General features: G+C 36.4%; 1 protein-coding gene and 1 pseudogene across 3 annotated transcripts in view; both read right to left on the bottom strand.

The window, feature by feature from the left end:
- PLXDC2 (plexin domain containing 2) overlaps positions 1 to 24,430 on the bottom strand; it is a 373,661-nt gene that overhangs the window by 152,503 nt on the left and 196,728 nt on the right. For all 3 annotated transcript variants that reach the window (XM_039877520.1, XM_039877519.1, XM_039877518.1), the window contains one exon: positions 18,760 to 18,829. In XM_039877520.1, coding sequence (XP_039733454.1) covers positions 18,760 to 18,829 — 70 coding nt within the window. The remainder of the gene's footprint in view (positions 1 to 18,759; positions 18,830 to 24,430) is intronic.
- Positions 22,988 to 23,106, bottom strand: LOC120614742 (uncharacterized; annotated as a pseudogene).

Here is a 24,430-nt window from a genome sequence, read left to right as displayed (position 1 = left end):
AATATTAGTTTCAAAATGAAATAATTTGTAAAGCAAAGAATTAATTCTTCCCATATTTCCATTTCAAGGAAATAATCTATTTTCAGTATGGTGCTGCCTCAAACTTGAACCAATCTTTACACGATTCATGGGCATCATAACCGATTGCTGTTGACCGCTGTAGAAATTGCCTGGGCATTTTCCAAAGTAGATTTGGATACACAGGATAAATTACTGATACTCTGCTGGCTCTAGAGTCAGCATTTTCTCTTCTACTCAATCATGGACCTAAGTTCGGAAAAATAAATTTATAAGTAAAAACAAATAGATTCATGCTAAATCTAAAAGACGTAATTGGGACAAGTTTTTTTTTAAGAAATAAATTAAAGAAATGGGAAAAGGGCACTGCTCTCAATTTTCCTACAAAAATGAGGTCGAAATAGTATCCTTAATCTGCCATGGAAAATAAGTGAGGGGCGACAGAGTATTGGTATTCACTTCAAAGCCAGTTATTAAGTTTTTCCTTTTTTCCCTCTAGAACTCAACACGACACGGGCTATTTTCAGACTATGATTTCTCATCAAAGTTGGCACTAGCTGCGAGGACCACCTGCTCTATGTGATTACCTTAAGCACACTCTCAGTGTCTTCTGATTCAAATGACCTATTTCTTGGTGAAATAAGACATCACTTAACTTGGGCTGTGTGAGATATGCTCTCAACTCTACATTACTTATTCATGGGAGACAAATGCTCCTGGATCAATTCGAAGCACTGAGCTCACTCAGTGGACCCAACAGAACTCTATTCCCAAGGTCCAGATAAAGAGCAATCTGCAGATTACCAGATAGAAATAAAATGACTAGCTAGGTCTGAAAAACAGCCAAATGAAAAGCCTGCAGAAGCGTTCTTTAAATATAAGGTAATAGTTCCTCAACTGATTTCTCCAGCTCTGATTAAGGAAAAAAAAAAAAAAAAAAAGGAAAGGATGCATGCAAAAATCACTTAATCAAACTGAAATGTGGATAGAAGGATTTGTCGCTTATAGGTAATATCCAAACTAGGACGAGAAACAGAGTGGAAAGGCCTTTGAAATGTCACACAGTGCCCTCTTTTCATTCCAGCTAAGACTTTTCCTGCATCAGCATTTTCCAAGTATTCCAGAGAATACTGTTTCTGCAAGGTGGTACTGAAAAAAAGATCCACTTGATAAATTAATTTGGGAAAAACTGAATACCATATATACTTCGTGAATTTCAACAAACATTAGCATCATAGAGATTGAAAAATCTTGGAGTTAAAATAGTTGTGTTTAACCCAATATCATCCAAAGTTATTTGATTATGCAAACTCTTTTTTAGAAGTCAACTAATCTTCATGAATATCCTTTTTAAGGGGACTCTTAAGTATTCTCTGCTTTAAGTATCACCCCGCACCAATTTACTCTACATTTCCACTGGAATTATCCATCCAAAACATGAATCACATCTCAAAACTCCTCTGCTTAAAACAATCCATTGGCATTAGATAGTGTGTCAGTAGAACACAGAGGGATTCTTAGTAATTCTATCTTTAACCTACTTTCTACTCTTATCTTTTGCCACTGCCTCCTCTTCACCTGCGTTGCCCTCCCCACTGCACCTAATACTCTACTAATCACCAAAGTACTTGAAATCTGGAAGATACCCACTTCCACTTGATTGGTCCCCTTTCTATTCCTGGTACACTCTTGCTCCTTTTTCTGGATAGCTCAGAGATCTGTTCCTTTGAAAAAGGTTTTCTTAATCCTTTCCCCCTTTATCCAAGTGAGTTAGCGGTTCCTAACTTTGTATGTCTGTATCGCTTTGGAAATACCTCTAGAAACATATGAATCCCACTGAACCTACTGCACCTAGTAAATTTCAAACCTCTATCCCTGCATTGTCCAACATGGCAGGATGAGCCACAATGTGACTTTTGAGCACATGAAATGTGGCTAGTCCAAATTGAGACATGTTTTATGCATAAAACACACACTGGATTTTGAAGATTGAGGTAAAAAAGGAAGCATATATTATTGATAACTTAATTATCTGTCGAAATGCATATATTAGATACATTTGGCTAAATAAATGTTCTTATATTAATTTTGCTTGTATTTCACTTTTTATTATACTAGAACATCTTTAATGAGATATGCTCACACTCGTGGAGGACACTAACATGGCACACCATTGTTCGAGAGAGATGGCACCCTCTGTCATCACAGCACCTAGTGTTATTTGTAATTGACACTCAGCAAACGCTTCTTGAATGAATGTGATGTATTAGCAAGGTCAAAACAAAGTAAGAGAAAGGTCAGGAAATCCTGAAGTTGTAGATTTTCTTGTGCATAATATATGTGATGATATTCCATAAATATTATAAAGATGTTGCACGTTGAGTACAATATGGCTTTGATGAAGACCATTCCTTAACAATTTCATTGAAGATCCCAGAAAATAATTTCCCCACAAAATATATCCTAAAAGGTAAAGGTACACCACATGTTAATATTAGTTGAAAAACATACTTTAAAAAAATATTAGGAGTATTATGAGTATGGTATCTCATTTGTACAGATTTCTAATAGTAAGGGTTTTTTTTTTTCTTAGAATATCCAATCAAATGTCTAATGAATGAAATTTCATACATGGTATCCTTTTGTTACCATGGTGTCATGGTAAAAACAAAACTCCTTTCTTAGATGAAAAGGAAAGAGAAGAGAGGAGAAGGGAAGGAAAAGCTCAAGATCACAGTGACCCCTATAAACAGCATGACGGCCTCTGCAACTTCCTAGAAGCCATGCCGCCGTGCTTTGATGAGGGTGGATAAGAAATCCTGGTTGTAAGGCTGCCCAAATTCTCTCTCACTTCCAGTCATAGAATTTCTTCCAGGAATCACTTTGAGGGCATAGTCCTTGACAGAAATGAAGCAGAGACTCTGGTCTAAGACGAGTCAGGAAATCAAACCCATGCGAGCTTTCATCCTAGCGGAACCTCTTTGAGTAATCTTGAGAGGATTCTCTGTCTGGGTCTCAGGATATTCCAGAATTAAATAAATCATTTTGAAAACTTCTTTATACAGTTATTGGAACAAGCTGATGCTAAGGATGATTATCTCAGATATTTTAACCCATATCAAAACTCTTTTCATTAATGCACACAATATGTTCCTTTTTTTCAGCTAAAAATCCAAACGGCTATTTCATCAACAGATGATGTCATTTACAGAAGATTTAATAGGTAGAAAAATAGTCTGTCAACTATTTACTCTGTTCATAGGTTTTCTTCATGTATTCTCTACATATATCCATGTTTTCTCCATATAACAGAATAAAAATTTCTGTTAAAGCCATTTATGCTGTTTATATAATGTGGAAAGCAAGCAGAATAAGCAACTATTTACAAAATGGTTCCACCTGAACTTAAAAGCGAAGCTTTTCGTTTGTTTGTTTTTAGCTATTTTCCCTCAAAGATGTTGTTTTGTAATAGCCAATTTACTTCCCTAACTGAACAATGAACATTCCTGCGTTTGGGCAATTGTGTGTGGGCAGCCAGAGAAAGCCACCACCACGACTATGGTCACAGTGGTGGGGGGACCAAAGCTTATGAGAAGCTTAGCAAAAATCAAAAATCAAATTTGCCTATAAAAATTTTATAGATGAGACATATACTCAAAAATTCAATATAGACTCACATCCTCTAATTTATTGATATTCTCATACATTCTCCTAAATTATAGTCTAATATAAAGAATGGGGAGGAAGGAGAAAACCAGAATAAACATTATGGCGATTTCCTTTTATGCATGAAGCTGTTCTATAAAGGGCAGCTGAATCCAATGAACTACCTGTTTTATCCCTAGATGCATTTATTTCAGGAATGCATTTATATAATCTTAGGTGTTATATAAGAGCAGAAGAAATGATCACATTGACATTGAATTAGTTAAATATTTGTCTAAGGTTGTGGTAAAGCCATAAATTTGTTCATGTATTTATCCAGCAAATATTTATTAACTGCCTTTACTGTGACAGGTGCTGGCCTGGGTGCTGGGCTGAGATCTGTACCATCAAGAGGCTTTGAGGTGAGTGGAGGAGACAGAAAGCAGGGGGGTGCAGTACAGAGGGATAGATACTCCACGGCAGGTGAGGACAGGTACTGAAGGGCACAAGGGAGGGACACCTGACTCAGTTTTGGGGCCAGGGATGTTTTCAATGGAGAAGTGCATCGAGCTGAGACCCAAAGGACCAGTAGGGATGACGCAGCTAAGGAATCCGAGGAGGAGGACCAAGTACAAAGGTGTGAGACAATGGGATCAGGTTATTGGAACCCAGAGGTATTTAAATGGCTGAAACTCAGTGCGGGAGGGCTGTTCAATAAGAGATAAAGTTGGGAAAATGAACAGCTGTCATTTCATGGAATTCCTGCCGAAGCAGAAAAGACATGCCCCACCTTGAAAAATATCGTTTTGTCATTTGGAGGGGCAAGATGAGAAGAATAACAGTAACTTAGGATAACATGTATTACCCGGGGTGGAGGGTTAAGGTGAAGACATGAAGGCAGTATGTGGAAAAGTTGTTGCATTAGAGAAAAATTCATAAAGTGTAATTATTTCCTGGGCCTCTCAGCAAAATAGCTAAATAGGGTCAGTTTACCCCAAAGCCATTTTGTTCTCAATGTGCAACATATTTACAATGTTTATGCAATATTCACATATATTATGTACAACGAAAAAAAAAAAAGCCACAATTTCAGAATTTCAGGACTTTCTCTAACTTTGCTTTTACTTGCCAACAGATAACTCTATTTAAGTCATTAACTGTAGCTTAGACATTACGTTTACGTAGGAGAAAGTTAGGGAGGGTGAGCCAGCGAGAAGAACGTATACAGATGGCAAAGCAAGGCTAAATTTACACGCTATATTGTCTCCCGGACAAGGAAGTGAAAGGCCTTCACAGCCCATCCCCTTCCACGTTCTCCCTCCCTCTAATCCATTCATTCTGCTCATTACCAGGGCTACCTCTTGCTTAGATTTTACGACCTCCTAACCCTCTGCTGTCATTTCGGCTTTTGTTAGTGAATGTAAGAATGATGCCAGTTTTGCATTTTCCTTTATTTTCTGTGGCAAATAGTTCCTGTTATTGGATTTTGATGGGAATCATGCTTGAACTTTAAAAAAATAACCTGGTATCCCAGAGTATACTTGGACTTTTTTTTTTTTCCTGTTTACTATTTAATTCTCTTTCTGTCTTCCAAAAACGTGGTATAGGATTGAGATATAAACCGGCATTTACATCTGTGGGCACTAGGCACCCGGCACTTAGGTCGGCTGGCTTGCCCAGTGGGGAAGGCTCAGCTTTATTTGTGGTGAGCCAACTTCCCTGACACTCAGCTGTGCCAAAGGCGATGTGACTACACAAGCCCCACGGGTTACCACGGTGTGCAAGCAACTTGGGCTTTTCCCGTTTTTTTTTTACCCAACTGCAAAAAGATCTTGAAAAACAACAACGAAGAGAGAACACCACAATGGATATAGAACCGAACGCCCATTTCATCTTTACCAGATTAAAATGGAGCCCGTGAAAACAGGGGTGGGGCTATTGCTAAGTGCATCGGAGTGCTGTTTATCCCGTGTTTTTTATATCGATTAACTACTATTCCCTCATGGGGCCTTGACCATTCTCAATTAACTACCATGTGTAAGAGTTCTGTCAAGGAACTCAATCTCCTCCTTTCTAGTTGGCCCAATTTAGGTTCCGTTGTGTTTTAACCAATGGGGCTGCCTTTCGTCCAGGACCCCCCTTTCCGTCCACCATTCACAATGTAAACAAAGAAACAACCACAGTCATTTCCTCCAGAAAACCTTCAATAACTGCACCTTCCTGGTTACTAAATTAAGTTTGGCCTTCTGCAAGGACTTATACATAATGCCTCTGACCTACTTTTGGACCCAATCTCTTAGTCAATATTTCCGTCTGTCTCGTGCACAAGTCACTGGGCCACTCACCACTTTCCACATCTGCTGTAAATCGTTTACCTGTACTTCGACTTTTTCTGCCTGCAATTCCTTTCCCCAGCTTCTCAGCCTACCCAAGTCCTACTCTTGCTTCAAGATTCAAAGCAAATGGTACTTCCTCCATAATCCACTTGCGACATATGCGGTGGAAATGAATTCTTGTTGTTTCTTTCGTTGTTGTTACTGTTGTTGTCTTGTTTTTTTAAACCTGGGCTTCCAAAACCTTTGGTAATGTCTCTACAATGTATGATGTGTGTGTGTGTGTGTAAATTTAACAGCAGACCTTTGAATTTAACTGATTTAACATTTCCTGTTTTGCCTATTTGTGAGTGGTTCCGAAGGCCCATGACATTATTATTTATGGTTTTGCCTAAGTACTGACTGAAATACCCACTGTGGGGAAGACATGCTGGTGTGAGTCTCACAACCAGATGTGAGTTCAGCTTGTGCCCCAGCATCCCAGCAGCTTTGTTCTTTAGATAAGGTCAAGTACAATGGTGGGGGCAGGGGAGAGATTATGTGTTATAGTAATATCCCTAAATTGTGGAATATATTCCTTAGTAAATATGAAAAGGAGCTAACCTTTATTAAGTGTTCGGCATTTGCCAAGGACTATTCTATGTACTTTATATGTATTATAATACTTAATTCTCAAAACAATTTGTATGGTAGGTACTATCGAAATACCCAATTTGCATATAAGAACACTAAGGAAAAGAAGGCACAAAACTATTAATTGCAGAGTTAGGGTTTGAATCAAAGCCATATCACTCTATACTGTGCACCTTTAACCAATACACTCTGCCATCTACCTGGTGGTAAATGTGAAAGGTCGACTACAGGTATACCATGGTGTACCTATACAGGTAAACATATGTCTCTACTTCTCTTGGGGAAAGACCATGCCTTTTAGTATGTTCCATCAATAGTGCCCGGCGTTGTTCCCTGTAAATCGCAAACTTTAGTATTAACAAAAGGTTCACTAAATTGTTGAACCCCAATACTTCTCTTCAACCCAGAAAAATATCGCATTCACTCATAATTCTGCTTTTTCCTTAAATGCAAGGCTATAAATTCTCATTTGCCTTTGGACATTTTCCAAAAAATTAATTTAATACATGTTGGATTCGTTTAGCCCCTTCACTGCAGCTATGTAAAGTAAGCACTGGCACAGAAAGTGCAGCATTAGGAGAAATCCTTAATCTACACTTAGGGACCGCTTGTCAGAAACAGAATTAAAATAGGCTTGAAACACCGCCAGGCTGCCTACGTCCCTAGTGTTATAAAGTTTTCAAATTTTCACTTTTTGACCCATTGCTGTTCAGATAATTTTGATTTTATGGAAAAAAAAAAAGGAATAATGACTTATAAAGCCTATACTATGGGGATTTATATATTCATTTCTTTTATTCTGGGCAGGCTGAAATGCATTTTATTAGCATTCAAGTTAAGGCGCAGAACGCATGGTGTGACCGAATGACATAATCAAAACATACGTGATTAAAACACTGGAAGGTTCTAGGACATGTCAGAAGTAGTGGAGAAATCATTAATAAAACGATTCTAATAAAATAAACACAGGATATGGAAACCACTGATAGAAATGCTGCTCCTAAATGTAGCTTATTTGTTTCTCTTTCAAAATCAACTGCAAATATATTGCGACTTCTTTTAAATGAGCTACTTCATTAGATTAAGAAATTATTTTTTCACTGTGACCAGTGGCTCTTAATCAGGAGTAGTGTGTCCAATTGCCAAATATCAAGGTCGAAATAACTTAAATTTCATCTACTGGAGGAAGAAAAAAATCACTTAAGGTTAGAAAGTCCCAGCAGCTGTAAGATCACTCAGGATTTCACATATGTAGCTCAACAAACAAATATCTCACTGGACAACACTGATATTTATTGGCCTGAAGCGACTCTGTGTAAGGCGAATGGAATGAACGTGATGAATTATGCTTTACTATATGGAAAAGGACAACTTGGAATTTTTTTAAAGTTATTCAGCAAGCCAAACATTTGCATCCTAAGTGTTCAGTGTTAATAAATTATCTTAAATATTCTCCGAGTTACAGATAGAGTCTCAGTATCTGCACATCGAACAGCACACATGAAGACCTTCTCTTTATGACAAAACATGGGAGTTAAGGGTGAACTCTCCAGACGTAATGTGTTGGTCCTAGATAAAATGCTGGGGTCCATGCTGACCTGTGTGGGCCAAGAGGAAGCAAATGCGACTCCCACAGGAAACGATGCGCCATGTGCATTTGGACTGACAACACAAATCGACTGATATGTCATAAAATCAATAATGGTATTTCTGACATTTTTGTTTTTCATTCTGCCTTTCCAAGACTGCGGACTTCTTAGTTATGGATTTATTCTTTATCCTTTAAAATGTTGAAGAAATGGGTTTTTATACATCCTTTTGCCTTACACTTAGGATACAAAGGGCTCTCATAAAGAATAGTTTAACCTTAGAAAAGATGCTGCTTTTAATATAAGCTGAGTGTAAGTGGCATGGCCATTACTCAGACTGGTGTTTATGTCACTTCTCTGAAGTTAACTGCTCTGATGTGCTGCAGGCTTGATTTTTCAAGGAGGTACTATAAATGCTGTTCATTTCTAGAATGAATTATCGGAATGAGGTGGTTGTGATGGGTACTGTCTCGTTGAATCCTACTCTTGCAGGGAAAAAAGTTAAAAGTTTTCTATGCCCCTTTTGAGATCTTATCCAGATAGCATATGACTATCATGTTAATCTGAAGAGGGTACCCCAAAATTTTGCACTTCGAACAAGTCGAGAGGAGACTGTCAATCTATGCTGACAAAAATATGCGTAACTCCCTTAAAAAAACAAACGTAAAAAAGAACGGGATAGAAGAGATAAGCCACATTATAGCATAGAGCATAGATTTGGGGAAAAGTTAATGAAAGACATCAGGCACAAACTAGCTTTAAATGATGCCAAACCAAAAAAAAAAAAAAAAAAAATTGAAAACAGCAAGTACACATCCCAAGTGAAAACCTCTGGAAGACAGACACAAACCAAAGGTGACTTTGAGCCTTGTAAGAACAATCCTGTGCGTGAAGTCTAATCTTGACCTGTCAAGCAAACTATTGCAAGAAAGTAATTAGATCAGCTATCTAGGGATGAGTAGTCACTTTTTTTTTTTTTCCTTTTACAGTTCATAGGCAGCTGTACTTGAATCTCTGCCCAAAACCTCTAATTGCTTTCTCTATGTGAAAGTAGAAAGATTTTTATAAGTTCTTTTTTACCACAGAGTCTCCACTGACCAGATGTTACATAAAGGCGCTGTGTTTCTTAAAATGTGTTCTGTCCCCTTAGCAAGCATAATACACCTAAGAATCACCTGGGGAATTTTTGAAAATCACCTTCCTGAGTCCTGTTGCCAGAAAGTCTAATTGAATAGGGAGACGTGGAGCCTAGAGGTGGCTAGCGCTGCGGCTGGGGCTTTTAGTCTACACTATTCATGTCTGTTTTCCCATCTCCTTCAATAAAACAATAATGACTAAAAGGAAAAATCTTACATGCTTTTTGAAATGTGAAACATTGGAACATTTTGCTGTTTTTCTTAAAATAAAACAGACCCTAAGAAAAACAGTGTTAAAGTCAGCTTAAAGATCCTTTACTAGGATGACCCCTCCCTTGTCCTCATCTGCTAAACAGGTCGTTGACCCCTTCCCCGTCCCTGCAGAAATTCTAGATCAGCCAATGGAAGTAGGTCTGGTACAGAGTCCATATTTCCACATTTTCAAAAGAAACACGCTAGGTTGTTCTGAGGCAGAGTCTGTTATTCAATCTAACATTTTATCAGTTCAGTGGCAGCCACCTGCTAAGCATGAAATTTTGGAGAATACAGCCGCAGTTTATTCTACAAAAATAAGATTTTTAAAACTGAATTGAACAGCAGCTTTCTCTTCTCCCCCAACAGGTGAGAGCCTGGTACTAATAGTGCCAAGCCGAAGGTGGGACCGCCCATTGTACAAACACCGCATTGTCTCTCTCTAGAGGAGAAAGAAATGCATGCTTTTGTCCTTGGCCAGAGAGGTGTGCCATCTACTTATGTATAGAAAAAGCAAGTAATTTGTACATTCTATATGTATATAGAACAGTTATTTATTGGACAAGAAATACGTCGAAATAAGGAAGCCACTTGGACGATATTAAAAAGCCACAGACTTCTCAATAGAGATATTTTACAGACACGGAGCTAATGTAATCCCTTACCGCTGCTACTGCCTCCTAAGCAGCTTCAGAGGCTGGTCCTGAAATCTTTCATTCTACACATTCTTGCCCAAATCCTTGATTTGGTCAAAATAATTGCAGGCTGTCACATCAGGCCAGTCTTTCTTTCTGTCTGACAGTGTATCTACCGAAGGTGGCCAACAGCTATCTATTGTCCTATGTAACTAACTGTCCTTTTTTGAGGAATTCTGTGGTCTGCGATGCATCATTTCTGACCTGTGTCAGTCCCCAACTGTATGCCTTCACTGAGAAGAAGCCGTTCACCCAGCTTCTGCAGGATGTCTCGGTTACTCAGAGTGACTGATAAATTACCTACAGAGATTAACGCTTATCAAAGACAAAAAATTATTCAGAGCTGAGCTCAATGACTAAAACTTCATAAGTAGTAAATTCATAACTGGTAGACTTTATGCTATGTATATTTTACCAGAATGTAAAAAAAAATTAAAAGTTTTCACTCTATCACACATTTTTTTTTTTTTGCAAAATTTAATTGTTCTAAATTCTGATTTTCTATTTTTCTGGATTAACCTACAAGTGCTGTAGATTTTCTCTACAAGCTATTAATGAAAAGAGGCTTTGTTTTTTAAAGTAGTTGTGGAAATTGATAATAAACCAATTAAAGGCATTTTTTCCCCATCTTTTTTTGCCTTTAGGAGAAACTTCTCATTTGAACAATAATTCAGGCAGATTGAATGAAAATCTGTGTGTATTCTTCAGGTTCGGCAGATCACGGTAATCGAAGGTATTCTAAACCCACCAAAACCCCATTCGAAATAGCTGACAAAACTTTAGAATGACTATGTTTTAATACTGTGTCTCACCTCTAGAACTGTATTAGTTGAAATGAGAATATCATTTTGAGCTGTTTTCACATTATACCTACTGGTTTTCTGTGACATATTAAAAAAATAGGTGAAGATCCTAAAAATAAAGATAGCATTGAAATATTAAGTACACTTAATTCAAAGGTAAAACATCATACACAAATTTAACTAAACAAATATTTAATTTGCATTTGGGGAAGGTCTTTAATACATTCTTAAATTGGATTATTAGCAATTAAGTGAATCTCAAGTGTATGAAAGGTAGCCTGGATGCCATCCTGTATCCCCATCATTTAACCCATAACGAACTTTATGCTTTGATGACTTGTTCTTAAAGTTCTTGTTAGACAAAGGGTAGAATAACAGGCAAATATATTTGTAGCCTGCCGATTGTAACAATACCTGTTATGCACTTGTGACCATTGATGTCAAAATTAGAGAAACATTTCAAAATTCTTCTGCCACGTATTACAAAATTGCTAAATTCTGTAAGACTTTCGGATAGTTAGAGATTCATGGAAAGTCAGTACTGGGTGCTTTTTAGAGGAGATTGTGCACTGCACTTAGAGATGACAGAGATACCCACACTGATAAAGAGAACATTCCGAGTCCTCCACAGGATATTATACCTCACGGTCAGGAACGGATGAGCCAGCCTTTAACAGGAGCAGTTCCGGTGAAGTCAAGTTAAGTCCCTAAACATCCCTTGAGCTATGGATAATGCCAACGAAAATAAACAAACAAAACAAAACAAAAATCCCCATAGACCAGCTACTTTAACAAGCAAGCTCAGCATCACAGAGGAAGTGTTTTGAAAAGGAATAAAAGAGAACACTTACATATAAAAAGTACGGTCATAATAATATATGCTATTTCTGTCGCATTTTCTATGAAATGGGTATCGATAACACATATTAACTAATTTAATCTTGACAAAAAATCCTTATGATCTAGGTACTTTTATTGTGCTATTTTACAATTGGGAAACTGAGGCAAGAGAGATTAAGGAATTTGCTGAGGATCACACAACCTTGGCTGGCTGGACTTATGAACCCACATATTCTGATTCAAGAGTGTATTTATCTTAATCTAGATGCCAGGCTGCTTCTCCCAGAAAATGAACTTCAGTTGCTGGCTCAGGAAGAATTGAGGGAGCTCTTCTGAACTCCTTCCTCAAATGACCAGGATCTAAAGTCAGTCCTGCATTGCTTAGTGTTTTTCTTTCTCCCCTTCTTTTCCAGATTTGGACAGTATTAGAGCATCTGCTGTATGTTGTTTATTAATTAAACAGAGTCATCTGGACTTCCTCTATATTCAGCTGGGCGATGTATCTGAGCATCTGTGTAATACTGATATTGAGCTGAATTATCGATGCAGTGACCATGGAAGAATGCAAGCAAAATACTTGTTGTCGATGCTTCAGGTAAATCCTGGATCCATGAGAATATAAACGGTGTTTTCCAGGGACAAATGTTCCTAAGTAAATCTCCAAACTCTAGTGACAAGTAAATTCCTCTGTGGCTGTTATGACAGTGAAATAGGATAAGCCTAGAAAACCTACTTTTTACCCAGACCTCATCTCACCTGGTCAACCTTCCCCTATTCCTGTCCCCAATGACTTTTCCACCACATACCAATGGTCTTCTCTCTTTCGTTCTTCTATAATTGTCTTTAATAATATCCATTTCTACCCTTGGTGTTTTTCTTGCTTATTCCTGTTGACTCAAGTCTAGCTCCTGGGTGGCCCCTCTCTTGATGCTCTGATCTCTAACCACACTTCACTTCCAACCACGAGGAGCTAGTGCTAATGAAATACGATGTGCTGATACGTAATAGAAACGAAAGGGCTTGTGACCATGCAATTCATAAAGCCACCAGGAAAAGAAAGGTAGTGACATTGGCGAATCTGCTAAATCTACTGCTGGACACCAGACACTGGAGTAAATTATCAAGGAGGCCTGCTAAGACAGACTGTGAGGTTTTCAGAGGAAAATCACAGAGTCATTTAGATACCACAAAGCAGATGTCACACAATTTATCTTTCTGTCCAGGAATCCTTGAGACCTGTCTGTTACTTTAAATTAGTGAGCCAAATTGGAATGCATTTACTTTTGTCCAGTATCTACCCCTTCAGTGTCTTCCCTTCATGCATCAGATCTCCATATGCCCATAACCTCTGCTGTTCATAATAATAAAAAAAGACAAAATAACTCCATTCACATTTTCGCTAGATTCAGAAAGTTAATGGCTGCATCACGTTCTGTTATATGAGTTTATACACTCCAAAGACAATGGGGTTGGTATTTATAAATCAATCACTATGAGTAATGACTAATTCTCTACTGCTCCTAAAAAGCCTTTTATAACTGTCTCAAAAAGTGTAAAATAATATTTGGAATGACAATTAAAATATAACTATTTGAAAGTGAGAACAAAAAGGGAGCTGAAATATTTGGTGATGTACTTCCTGAAAACTTAATCGCAATAATATGCACTACTTTTTACCCTCTCTTATTGGGGGGGAAAACCCTGAATGATGTTGACCAGATATAAGAAATTAGTCCAAATTTGGACTGAATATACCATAGCTCAAAGATTAATGGGTATTTTTCCTTGGGAGGGAAACCAGTAGTCTAAGAGGCAGGGGAAGAAGGGAGATTTATATTTTACTTTTGCCCGTTTGACTTTTTTTTAATGTCACGTATTAATTTTTCAGATATAATAACTAATTACTTAATGAATATGTTGTATGTTATTAATTATCATGTGGCAAACAAAGTAAACTAGGTCTAAAATTATAAACAGTTTTCTTATTAAATCTCCAACTAGGAAGCTGTGTAGAAAGGAAGGGAGGGAAATCCTTCAAATATAATCGAGATAAACAATATGTGTTCATCATTATCATCATTTTAATTCATGTCACCTTCGATCGTAATTTCATGTACAACTGCCTGTAATTCCACACACTCTTTTCATTATGAATCAGTATATGCCTACATAGTTAAATTCTGGGGCCATAATTATCTGGATGACTTCAACTCTTTCCCATTACATAAAGCGGCCCTTACCCACCCCACTCCACCCTTATTTTCTCATCAAAGTTATGTGTTCCCATGATAGACTCATGAAAATATCGTTACTTGCGATGCTCACAGGAATTAAAAGTCAAATCCTCAAACTTAATTCTACTTCTTGATGCATTTAAAAGATCACCTTAGCAGCCTAATAATAGAAATTAAATTAAAGTATTCATCTAGAAAGAAACTAAGAGACAGTGTGATATGCAAACAATACAACTTATTGGTGTCATTAACGGAAATACTTTTATGAAATGCACAAATGACTCGTTTTTTAATGCCTGAAATATCTGTATTCTGGCATATTTTTAAAATAGAAAGATAAAATAATGTGTTCAGATTCTGCTACCAGTGAACCAGAAAATAAGATAGTATTTCTAATTCATCTTGTGCATTATTTTTGTGAATGACTAAAGCTTTTGAAAATTAAAATGCTTAATAAGCAAAGATTCATTTTTGTGGTTTTTCAATGACTAGATATTTAGTTTTTATTTACATTTTTAACTAGAAGCTTAAGTTTATTCATTTTAAATATCTCTATCTATCTATCTATCTATCTATCTATCTATCTATCTATCTAGAGATATGAGTTGCAGTAAATTATTTGTATCTGTATTTTTAAACTACTTCTTGTTCTGAAATGATGTTGACCTTAGCAATAAAACAAGACATTATCTTTAAGTTCATTTCAGTTTTAAATAAATTTGTGTCTATGTGAAGGCGGGGGGAGAGAAAGAGAGAGAGAGAGAGAGAGAGACAGACAGACAGACAAATTGATTTTAAGGGAGGCATGGGAAATGAGAAAACAGTGAAGTAGAAGTGAAGAGAACTGTAGTTTAAAATATCCACTTTAAGATTTCACTTTTCCCCAAATCCAATGTAGAAACAAGTTGAAGAAGACTGTGTAGACACTGTTGAGAATATCTTCATTCATTTCAGTTTCACAGAAACCTCTGTGTTCCTACTTAAAAATCCCAGACCCCAACTATTTGGAATGGCCTGCTTTATTCAACTGTATTGTAGTTACTATTTATCTTCTAAGGCTTTCGCGGTTAATATTTCTTTTAAGATTTTTAAGGTGATGAGCATTTGTTAGGTAGTTCTACCTGCTTATAGCACTTAGTCACAGAAGAGACCCACTCAGAGGCTGTGGTTCAGAAGTCCCCTCTTTAAGTGTTCTTAGCTTTATCCACTGAGTCCCAATGGGTCCTTTAGGCTGGAAAACTTTGCAAATACAGTGATTCAACAACTCAAATGATGCCTTGCACTGCCGCCGCCTCCCTTCTCCACCGTGCCCATCCTAGCTCAGGCACGGGACGCCATGCAGAAGCACTGAAAGCCTGCTGCTAATTGCTCTCTTTGCCTACCACACTCCCCCCATCCCCATGCCTTCCCGTGCTCTCCGCTGGCAGGTCAGGCCACATCTGATCTTTTCTCAAAGAAACCCGATGCTTGTGGGACAGCACTCAAATTTCTATCATTCAAAGTATTTCACATCGCTCTTCCCATCTCCTCTTCACTAGACTCTGACTCTTTTCTCCATTCGGAATAAACAGATTTACTTGATGGTCATACAAATATGCTCATTATGGGCTTAGCACTGCCACTTAGCTCAGCATCCCCTTGTCTGGCCTGTCCCTTCCCTACTCACTTCTTTTCAACCTCTTTGCCTGCTAATATACCATTAAAGCTAATGTCGAATGTCAGCTCGTTCACACACCCATACTTGATCAGACCAACAAGGAAGAGCTCCTCTTTGAGTAACCTTCTGCTCCTTCAGCACTTAAAAGCTGGCATTCTCTTAAACCTTTTCTTCTTCTTAGATACTAAGCTCCTGAACAGAGACTGTAGTTTATTCTTCTCTATATACATTGAAGTATCATGCCTTTCACACAGTAGGGGCTCAATTCAGTGCCGATAAAATGAATAATCAATGAAAACGCGAACAAGCTTATTTACCTAGCTGAAAATTTTTACAGGAGATTCTGGTTTCATTTGGAAGAAACCCAGTCCAATGACTAAAGTATCTTGCCTATGCCTCTCTAAATATATATGAATTTATATATGCAAGTTCCATGCTAGCATATTTTTAGATTTTTTAAATTAACTTTATTGAGATGACATTGGTTAATAAAATTATATAGGTTTCAAGTGCACAATTCATTAATACGTCATATGTATATTGCATTGTGTGGTCACCACCCAAAGTCAAATCTCCTTCCGCCATCGTATATTTGACCCCCTCTACCTTTATCTACCTCCCTTTCTCTCCCTTCCCCTCTGGTCACCACTAAACTGTGTCTGTGTCTATGTGTTTTTGTTTCTCTTGCCATATTTTAAGTACGTAAAAAAGATTTCTTTACATTAGTGTTTTTCTCAGAGAAGATAGAGATCATTCAAGACACTAGATTTTTCACTTTTTTTCAGGATCTTTTCAAAGGGAAATGGTACTCTGAGCAATAAAGATGACATAGCTATCTGTTTGGGTTTTTTCCTACCAACGAGGCTAAGGGAAATCTTACTTCATGTTGGCTGAATCACTGACATGAGTTTTAAAGATAAAATAATTTGGAAATTTGAGAATGCAAAGCTGTCCATATTTTTAACACTGCGTATATAATGTGATTAATCATTCACTTAAAATTCAGCAGAACCTTGGTAACCTAAAGGTCAGAAAACATGACGAATGTCCATATTCTAAGATGGCAGTGTTTATATCATACTTTAAAGATGTGAGAGAACATGATGTAACTCATGGTTTATAGGGGTCATCTTTTAATTTTACCTTTCTCCTTTTCATTCACTCTTTCAACACATTAATTAAATGCCTATGAAAATCCTGACACTATACTAGCACAGAAATACATGGTGAGCTCAAAAAAGACAGTCTTTGTATGAATTTTACTTATGTAGTCCTTTCTACACAAAATTTAATAGTTTTAAAATGGATGACTTTGGCTTTCTCTAAAACTAGCTCTTCTGCTTGAGTTTGTAATTTTTGTTCATAGCATCATTTTTCTCCCTTGGTTTGAAGCCACAGAATCACCAAGGCTCACAATATTTGTCACATAAACTATTGCAACATTCTTCAATTATATGTACTAACTCAGGTCTTTTTTATACTTTAAGGCATTGCACAAATGGTTAGATTCATCTTCATCAAGTTTATTACTTACCTAATTAAGGACTAATGACTCAAACTGCCATTGAGGCATTATGTAAAATTGCCCCAACCTACTTGCTTCATCTTAACATGCCATATTTTTTCATGACCATACTCAATTTCACTCAAACTCAGCTATTTATTATCCCCAACGGAACACCCATTTCCTCTTCTGTATATTTACTCAAGACGTCCCTCCCTAGGATCAACTGTTGGTTCTTATACAACACAGCAATTGTGACGGCCTTCAAGGAACATCTTACATGATAATTTCTCTAGAAATTCTTAAAGAATTATCACAGATGCTTGAGTTCCACTACCCCTGGAAACCCATATTTCATCATTTGTATTTTTTAAGGAACTCCCCACAGTCCACTAGATTTTATATTCCTAAGGCAGAGGGAGCTTTATTTACCTTGCTCACAGTAGATGACCAACAAACTTTCATTTAATCACTGATATTTCTGATTATATATCTCTTTCTGAATTCCACATATCTCCTAAGTTTTATATTAAATTATGGCAAGAGTGATCAGTATGGTTTCCATATCATCCGAAAGACCAGGTGAGTGAAAGGGATTCTGGCCTATGGCGCTTTAAGCGTGGGCACTCTGCAGCCTTTTTAAAATCACATCTGTGGATTTCTTTTAACTGACTTCTGTACTCACTCGTCCATTTTTATGTTTTCCTCTCATTCTTCTACTCTCTCTACATGCATTGCAGGCCCACGGGGCTATTCTCTGGCATTTTGCTTGTCTTTGTCAGTAGTATACAAGTATTAAAACATTTCTGACTTCTGGGATATACTATGAAGACTGGTAATTGCCTTTCCGGGATAATGCTCATCACTAAACTAACCTCCAAAGTTGGCGGAGAAAAATAAAATGAAAAGGATTCAAACTGAATGTCGGTGTTTTTTTTTTTAAACTCTCAAATGAGTGGTCACAGTCAACACAGGTGGCATTAAAGGAAAAAGCAAATATCGAAAGCTCACGTACATGCATGAGGTCATGTACGTGTGTGTATATATCTATCAACGATATACGCGAAGAGGAAACAAAAATACCTCTCAAGCACCTTTTCCTTCTAGCTGTAGTTCTGGTCATGCAGTCTTACCGTGCTACCGAAAATGAATGAAAACTTAGCAGGAAAGCAGAGGCGCTGAAGCTAAGCCGAAAATTAATGTAAAACTATACTTTTTTTTTTTTTTTGCTGAAAAGTTCTTCCAATAGCTATACCACTCTTTCTTATGTTTTATTTATGCCCACGACTTTGTGATAGAAGACAATGGTTTTCAATTGTTTTCCCAATAAATGTCCCTCTTGAAATATGGGGTAAATTAAAATTAATAACTGTAGCGAAACTGTAGATTATTTAGGGTGAATGGGTAGAAAATGACTTACCCCCTGTTGCCACAGTGATTTCACGTAGAAAATGGCCGTAAAATGGAAAATCGAAGGACAGATTCACTCTCTGCAAGGAACAACAACCAGAAAAGAAAATCAATAATGTGCATAATAGTAAATGTAATATGAAAGGCTCTCCACTTAAAAAAAATAAAAAGAGATGCTTCTACTTTACACCACCATTATTGTAGTTGACTTTTAAAACCTGAATCTTGGATGATGATAAAAGATATTTTTTGTCTGGTAATTAAATGTTTGAAGTTTGTGAAAAGAATCAAGTTGGGCTGTTACAGTCTGTTGTTTTGATCTTCACGCACGAAGGGAATCTGGAAGTTTCCACACTGAATCAACCTATTCTCTCTAACGTCACCATTGCCTTTTAAATGTTCACTGAGAATCAGGTCAGTCGCCATGATGAGCACTTTATTGGGGGTTCTTTTTAGTTTGATTAGTCTTCCCCAAAACAGAGGGCATGTTATCTGTCGAGTTTTATTGCATAAAAATGAAAAGATTTTCTTTGAGATGATTATGTATTCAATTTATTTTCTGTACATCTTATAATGAAAAGGCAGTTTCATTGGAACAAGATATCTTGCACCTACAGATCTAGACCTGCAAATATTTTTATTTTTTAGATGTAAAGAGCTCTCTAGATTCAGTATGTTATGTTCACTTTCCAAGCACAGTCAACAAATAAAAAATGCTGGTCACTTATCCTTCGTATAGAGAAAACTTGGGGAGACTTAGGAAGAAAGTTCATAAACTTTGCCTCTTTTTTCTGAAAAGGGGCCTGAAGCTTGGATTATAGATATAATAGATTATTATTATATTATATATATTATTATATACTTTATGTGATTATATATTATATATAGCAGAATAACAAAATAAAATAAAACAAAGCAAAACAAACAAAAAATCCTATATTTTTTTGTATTGAAATAATTTAAACCAGATGTATTATTAGACAAGAAACAAGAAAAATAATGAGTTATAACAAAGGTGATCCACCGAAATAAAAGAATCCAGAGGGAAATTAATTAGTTGGTTTAGAGCCCAACAGCATTATAAACTATGCATAGTAAAATGCTATTGTGTTAAAATTCAACAATTTCTATATTATATTTCTCCCAATGCACAAATTAAAACAAATAGAAGTATATCTAGATTGAATTTAGCTCCTTCCAATTTTGTAAATGATTACTTTTTTATATCCATCAGAGATTTCTAATAACGTATTTGGCATGAAATTAATCATTCAGAATTTCCAGTGACTTTCAATTAGATTTTCTTCCCTTTTAATGAAAGCTGCATCTCAGAACAAGGTTATCATCATTTTTATTTTTTGCTGACTAATGGGACAACAAAACCCGTTTTCGTGGCACTAACTAAAATGAGTGGTTACTAATAACCCTACAATAAAAGCTTCAATGGCAACATCACATATCTCAAAGATGTCAGAAATAATGTTATAAAGGCACCTGTCGAGTATGTTGTTCTCCATCATTGTCATTTATTTCCATGCTCATGAGTAAATTTACAACCTTTTAGCATCCTTGCTTCCAGCCCTAGCATCACCGCCTCAGCTCCACCTCGATCATCAGGCGTTAGATTCTCTTAGGAGCACCGGTCCCTGATGCTGAAAAAGTTGGGGACTGAACTACGCGACCAGGCAAGGGAAGAATAAGGACCTGGAGAGGACACCAAACTCAGAGGATATGGCCCTGAGACTGACTCTTTAAAAGGAACTACAGACATTAGCCAGGGAAGATGTGAGCGAATGGGAGCAGAAGGGAAAGGGTCGAAATATATGTAGAAAGTGAAATTGAAAGGACTCTGTGATTAACTGGACATAAGGGCTGGGAGTGAGGGAGGGCAGTCTAGAATACAAGATGAGTTTCTAGCGGCGTGGCTGGTAGACCACAGTTCCACTCGCTGAGATGATGAATACGGGAAGAAGGTTTATTTCGGTTAGGTGTGAGAGACTTGTTGCGTCAGTCATCAGTTAGGCTTCCTTTATCTACATAATAAGAGTAAATAAAATAAAAATGACCCCACACTGTATATGCTGCAAAGGACTCTTCTACAACCAGAAAGGCTAAAGCAATCTTTGACATGGTCACAAAAAGCCACTGTAAATAAAAGCAAACATAATATTGAGGCTATGGTGTAATTACCATACCTTGAACATTACCCTATCTTGGATCTTATCCCTTAAGAAATATCTAATGTAAAAAAAGAAAAGGGTTCAGGAAAATTGTCATATGAAGACATAATAAATTAATTAAGAGTCTGGGCAAAATACCAAATAAAAGTTCAGAAGTGAAATTTTAAAGAGCATGAGTGCCATAAATAATATCAACTGAATTTATCACTTCCTTATACTCTGTGGACAGGAATTAACTATTTGAAAGGAGAGGTATGATAATTTTGAGACAAAGGGAGTATCACTTCTTCATGTGGACGAGGATAAAATTACGAAACATTCTTTGAAGAGTTTGTAGAAGTATATTCATAGGTCCCAGGTGGCCTGGTGTAAATGTATGACAGGTAGAGCCAATATATGACTGTAACCTTTAAAACCACATTACACTCTCCCCATGAAATTATGAAATTATGCCCCATGAAATTATAATCCGTAACATGGAGACATTTGGTCCACACTAAAAGGCTCTTGATAATTGGTCCTGTCAAATACGTCCAAACTTAGAAAATGTCCCTGGGTTCAAACAGCCCATAGCACTTATGCATACTTTGGGTTTAAGGAACTAATGCATAAAAAAATGCCCTCATGTTTTATTGGTCCAAAAATTGTGCTGTGGCTGTAATGGCAATAACAACTCTTCTTGCATCGGCAGCATAGTTGGCAATGGCACATGGGATCAGGAATATGGGCTGGCGTGGACCAGATATCTCCACAGACTTTCCGGACAGGACCAAATATTGAGAACCTTTTGACATGGACCAAATGTTCTGCAAGGGAAATGACTGTGGGGACAGACGATCGGACTCAACTAGGGTTGTACTCCTAGATTTCTACGTGCACCACATCTCTTGTTGCCTCTTTTACGTATTTTTCTTATGTCTATTGCTATTTGTTTTCTGACTAATTATTGTGATCTCTTCTAATTCTTTTCTAATTACACAAGAATTATAATCCTAAATACACACTATTCCAGTTTAACTTGTTTGTCTATTTCTCAGTGGCATTACAAAGATAAATTAATTAGTCAATGCCTGTAACACCTTGAAAACAAAAACTGCTTAATAAGAGTTAAGAATCTGGAGTGGGCAATTTTATAATCCTCAAAACTATTTTTTAAAAACATCATTAAATTTTTTAAAAAATCGTTAATGAAAACTGTTTTTTTTTTAAAGACAGCTTCCTATTTGCAGTAGTAAAGATACATGTTTCTGGTTTTCCCAAGTCTTTATTTCATCATAATCCTGATGAAAGCAGAGTGCAGGAAGAAAACTGGTAGTAACTAAACTTTTAATAATTTCTGTTATCATGATGGCAAAGGGTCTAAAAAATATAGGGAGTATCCATTTATTCAAGAGTGTATTCATGTATTAATCATGAATTTCTAAACATATATTTAATATTCTATTTTTAATTATTCAGATAATTTCATGTTTACTTTGAAGCATTCAAATATATGGGATATTATTATTAGTAGTAATAGTAGTAAAATGAGATTTGTGTTACGTCTTTAAAAAAGTAGATCAAATAAATCTTAAGTCAAATCACTTTCAGTTTATTTATTTATGCCAGGAATTAACTTTGACAGCAATTGTAAAATTTGAGAAAAATTACATTTTGTTTTACTTAAATGGATATTTCTAGTGATACTGGCTTTCATCCGAAATACCTAAATAAGTGATCCTATTTCCAGTAAGATTTATATATTTAATAAATAAAAATGATTAAGTGATCATTTTTATTAGGTTACTTTTACAGATAACTGAATAAATTTAATTTCTTAATTGGTATATAGAATATTCTTCCAGATGCACATAACAATTGACTAACATTCTTGAAACTGAGTAAGGTCCAAATAAAACACATTCATTTATAAGCGCTTAGAATATATTATTGCACTCTTACTACTTTGCTAAGACACATGTTCTACCATCTTTTTTTTTTTAGGCGAAGCAACCCCTGGTTGACCTCACAGATTGCAAGGACCTTGTCAGCTTACAATCCCTTATTTTTTATTTTTTACGCCTACAGCACCTGGGCTTCTTAGGTGGTCTCCTATCCAAGCACTAACCAGGCCTGACCCTGCTTAGTTTCCAAGATCAGACAGTATCTGGCTTATTCAGAGTAGCATGGCTGTAGACCTATCTTCTCTTCATGGAACTAGATGGAGAATTATTTTTAAAATTTCTGTGCTTCTTCCCTAATTTTTGAATAATACGGCACAGTTTGGGAGTCAGAGAGACTTGAAATTACATCCCAGCTTTGGTACTTAGAAGCTGTGCGATCATATAAATCATTTAACCTCTTCAAGTCACAGTTTGCTCATCTGTAAAGTCAAGATACTTCATTAAAGGTTATTCTAAGGAACAAATGATCAAATAACATGTGCACCTTTATAAATACTGAGTCAGTGATGGTTAGTTAACATTATATCATGTACATGAAGATGTTTAACACAGCAATAGTTTCTTAAAACTAGATTCCTAAACAAAATAACTTCTGATTCCTAATAAATAGCCAGAAATGATTTGATATATGTTGTCTCGTTACCAATGTAGGCAAATTACTTCTCTAATGGAATCATATCACAATTAGATATTATGTTTCTGAGCAATGTTATAATGGACTCATTTTTGTAATATTTAAATAATTATAAGTACTGTGTTTAGTAGTGTTAGGAGAATTGAGTTAGCATTTAATATACCAGGTATTATGCTAAGTATTTTCCCTATATTTAGCAAGTATGAATGCTAAAACTAGGTGAAAGTATGATGAGAAACAGGATATTTGCATAGTCACAACATACCTTACAAAAAATATTGATAATTACAAAAGGAAAAATAGTAACTTTACAGTGAAGAAACAACATCTGGCAGACATCACCTTAAGCAAGTGATCAAAGTTAGCATCGCCAGTGGCAAGACATACTGACATCATGTACCTCCTGATATGATACACGATGAAGAACAAAAATACCATTGCTGTCGTATTTTTGCAAAAAAAAAAAACCAGAGATCTGCATTTATTCATGAAGAAACAAAGGTTTGAAGACAAACAAAAATCAGGGACATTGTACAAAATAACTGGCTAGTACACTTCATAAGTATCAAGTTCATCAAAGACAGAGGAAGACTGAGAGACTCTAGATTGGAGGAGACGAGGAGATGGGGTAAATAAATGCGATGTGGCTCGGGGAATGGATTTGGGATAAGAAAAAAGGATGGTTTGGGGACAATTCACAAAATATGAATAAATAGGGCCTATAGATTATAGTACCAATCGATGTTAATTTCTTGGTATTGCTAATCATACTATGAGTATGAAAGGTGATAACATTTGAGGAAGCTGAGTGAAAGGTATATGGGAACCCTTTAAATAATTTTAAAGTTTTTTTTTATAAGCCTGAAATTATTTTTAAAAAGACTTTACAAAGAAAGTATAAGTAATAATTTCAAATCACTAGAA

Source organism: Pteropus medius, unplaced genomic scaffold (assembly GCF_902729225.1).
Source record: "Pteropus medius unplaced genomic scaffold, Ma_sr-lr_union100, whole genome shotgun sequence".
NCBI classification, from domain to species: domain Eukaryota; kingdom Metazoa; phylum Chordata; class Mammalia; order Chiroptera; family Pteropodidae; genus Pteropus; species Pteropus medius.
Note: the sequence above shows the minus strand (reverse complement) of the source record. Positions and strands in the feature narration are given on the sequence as shown.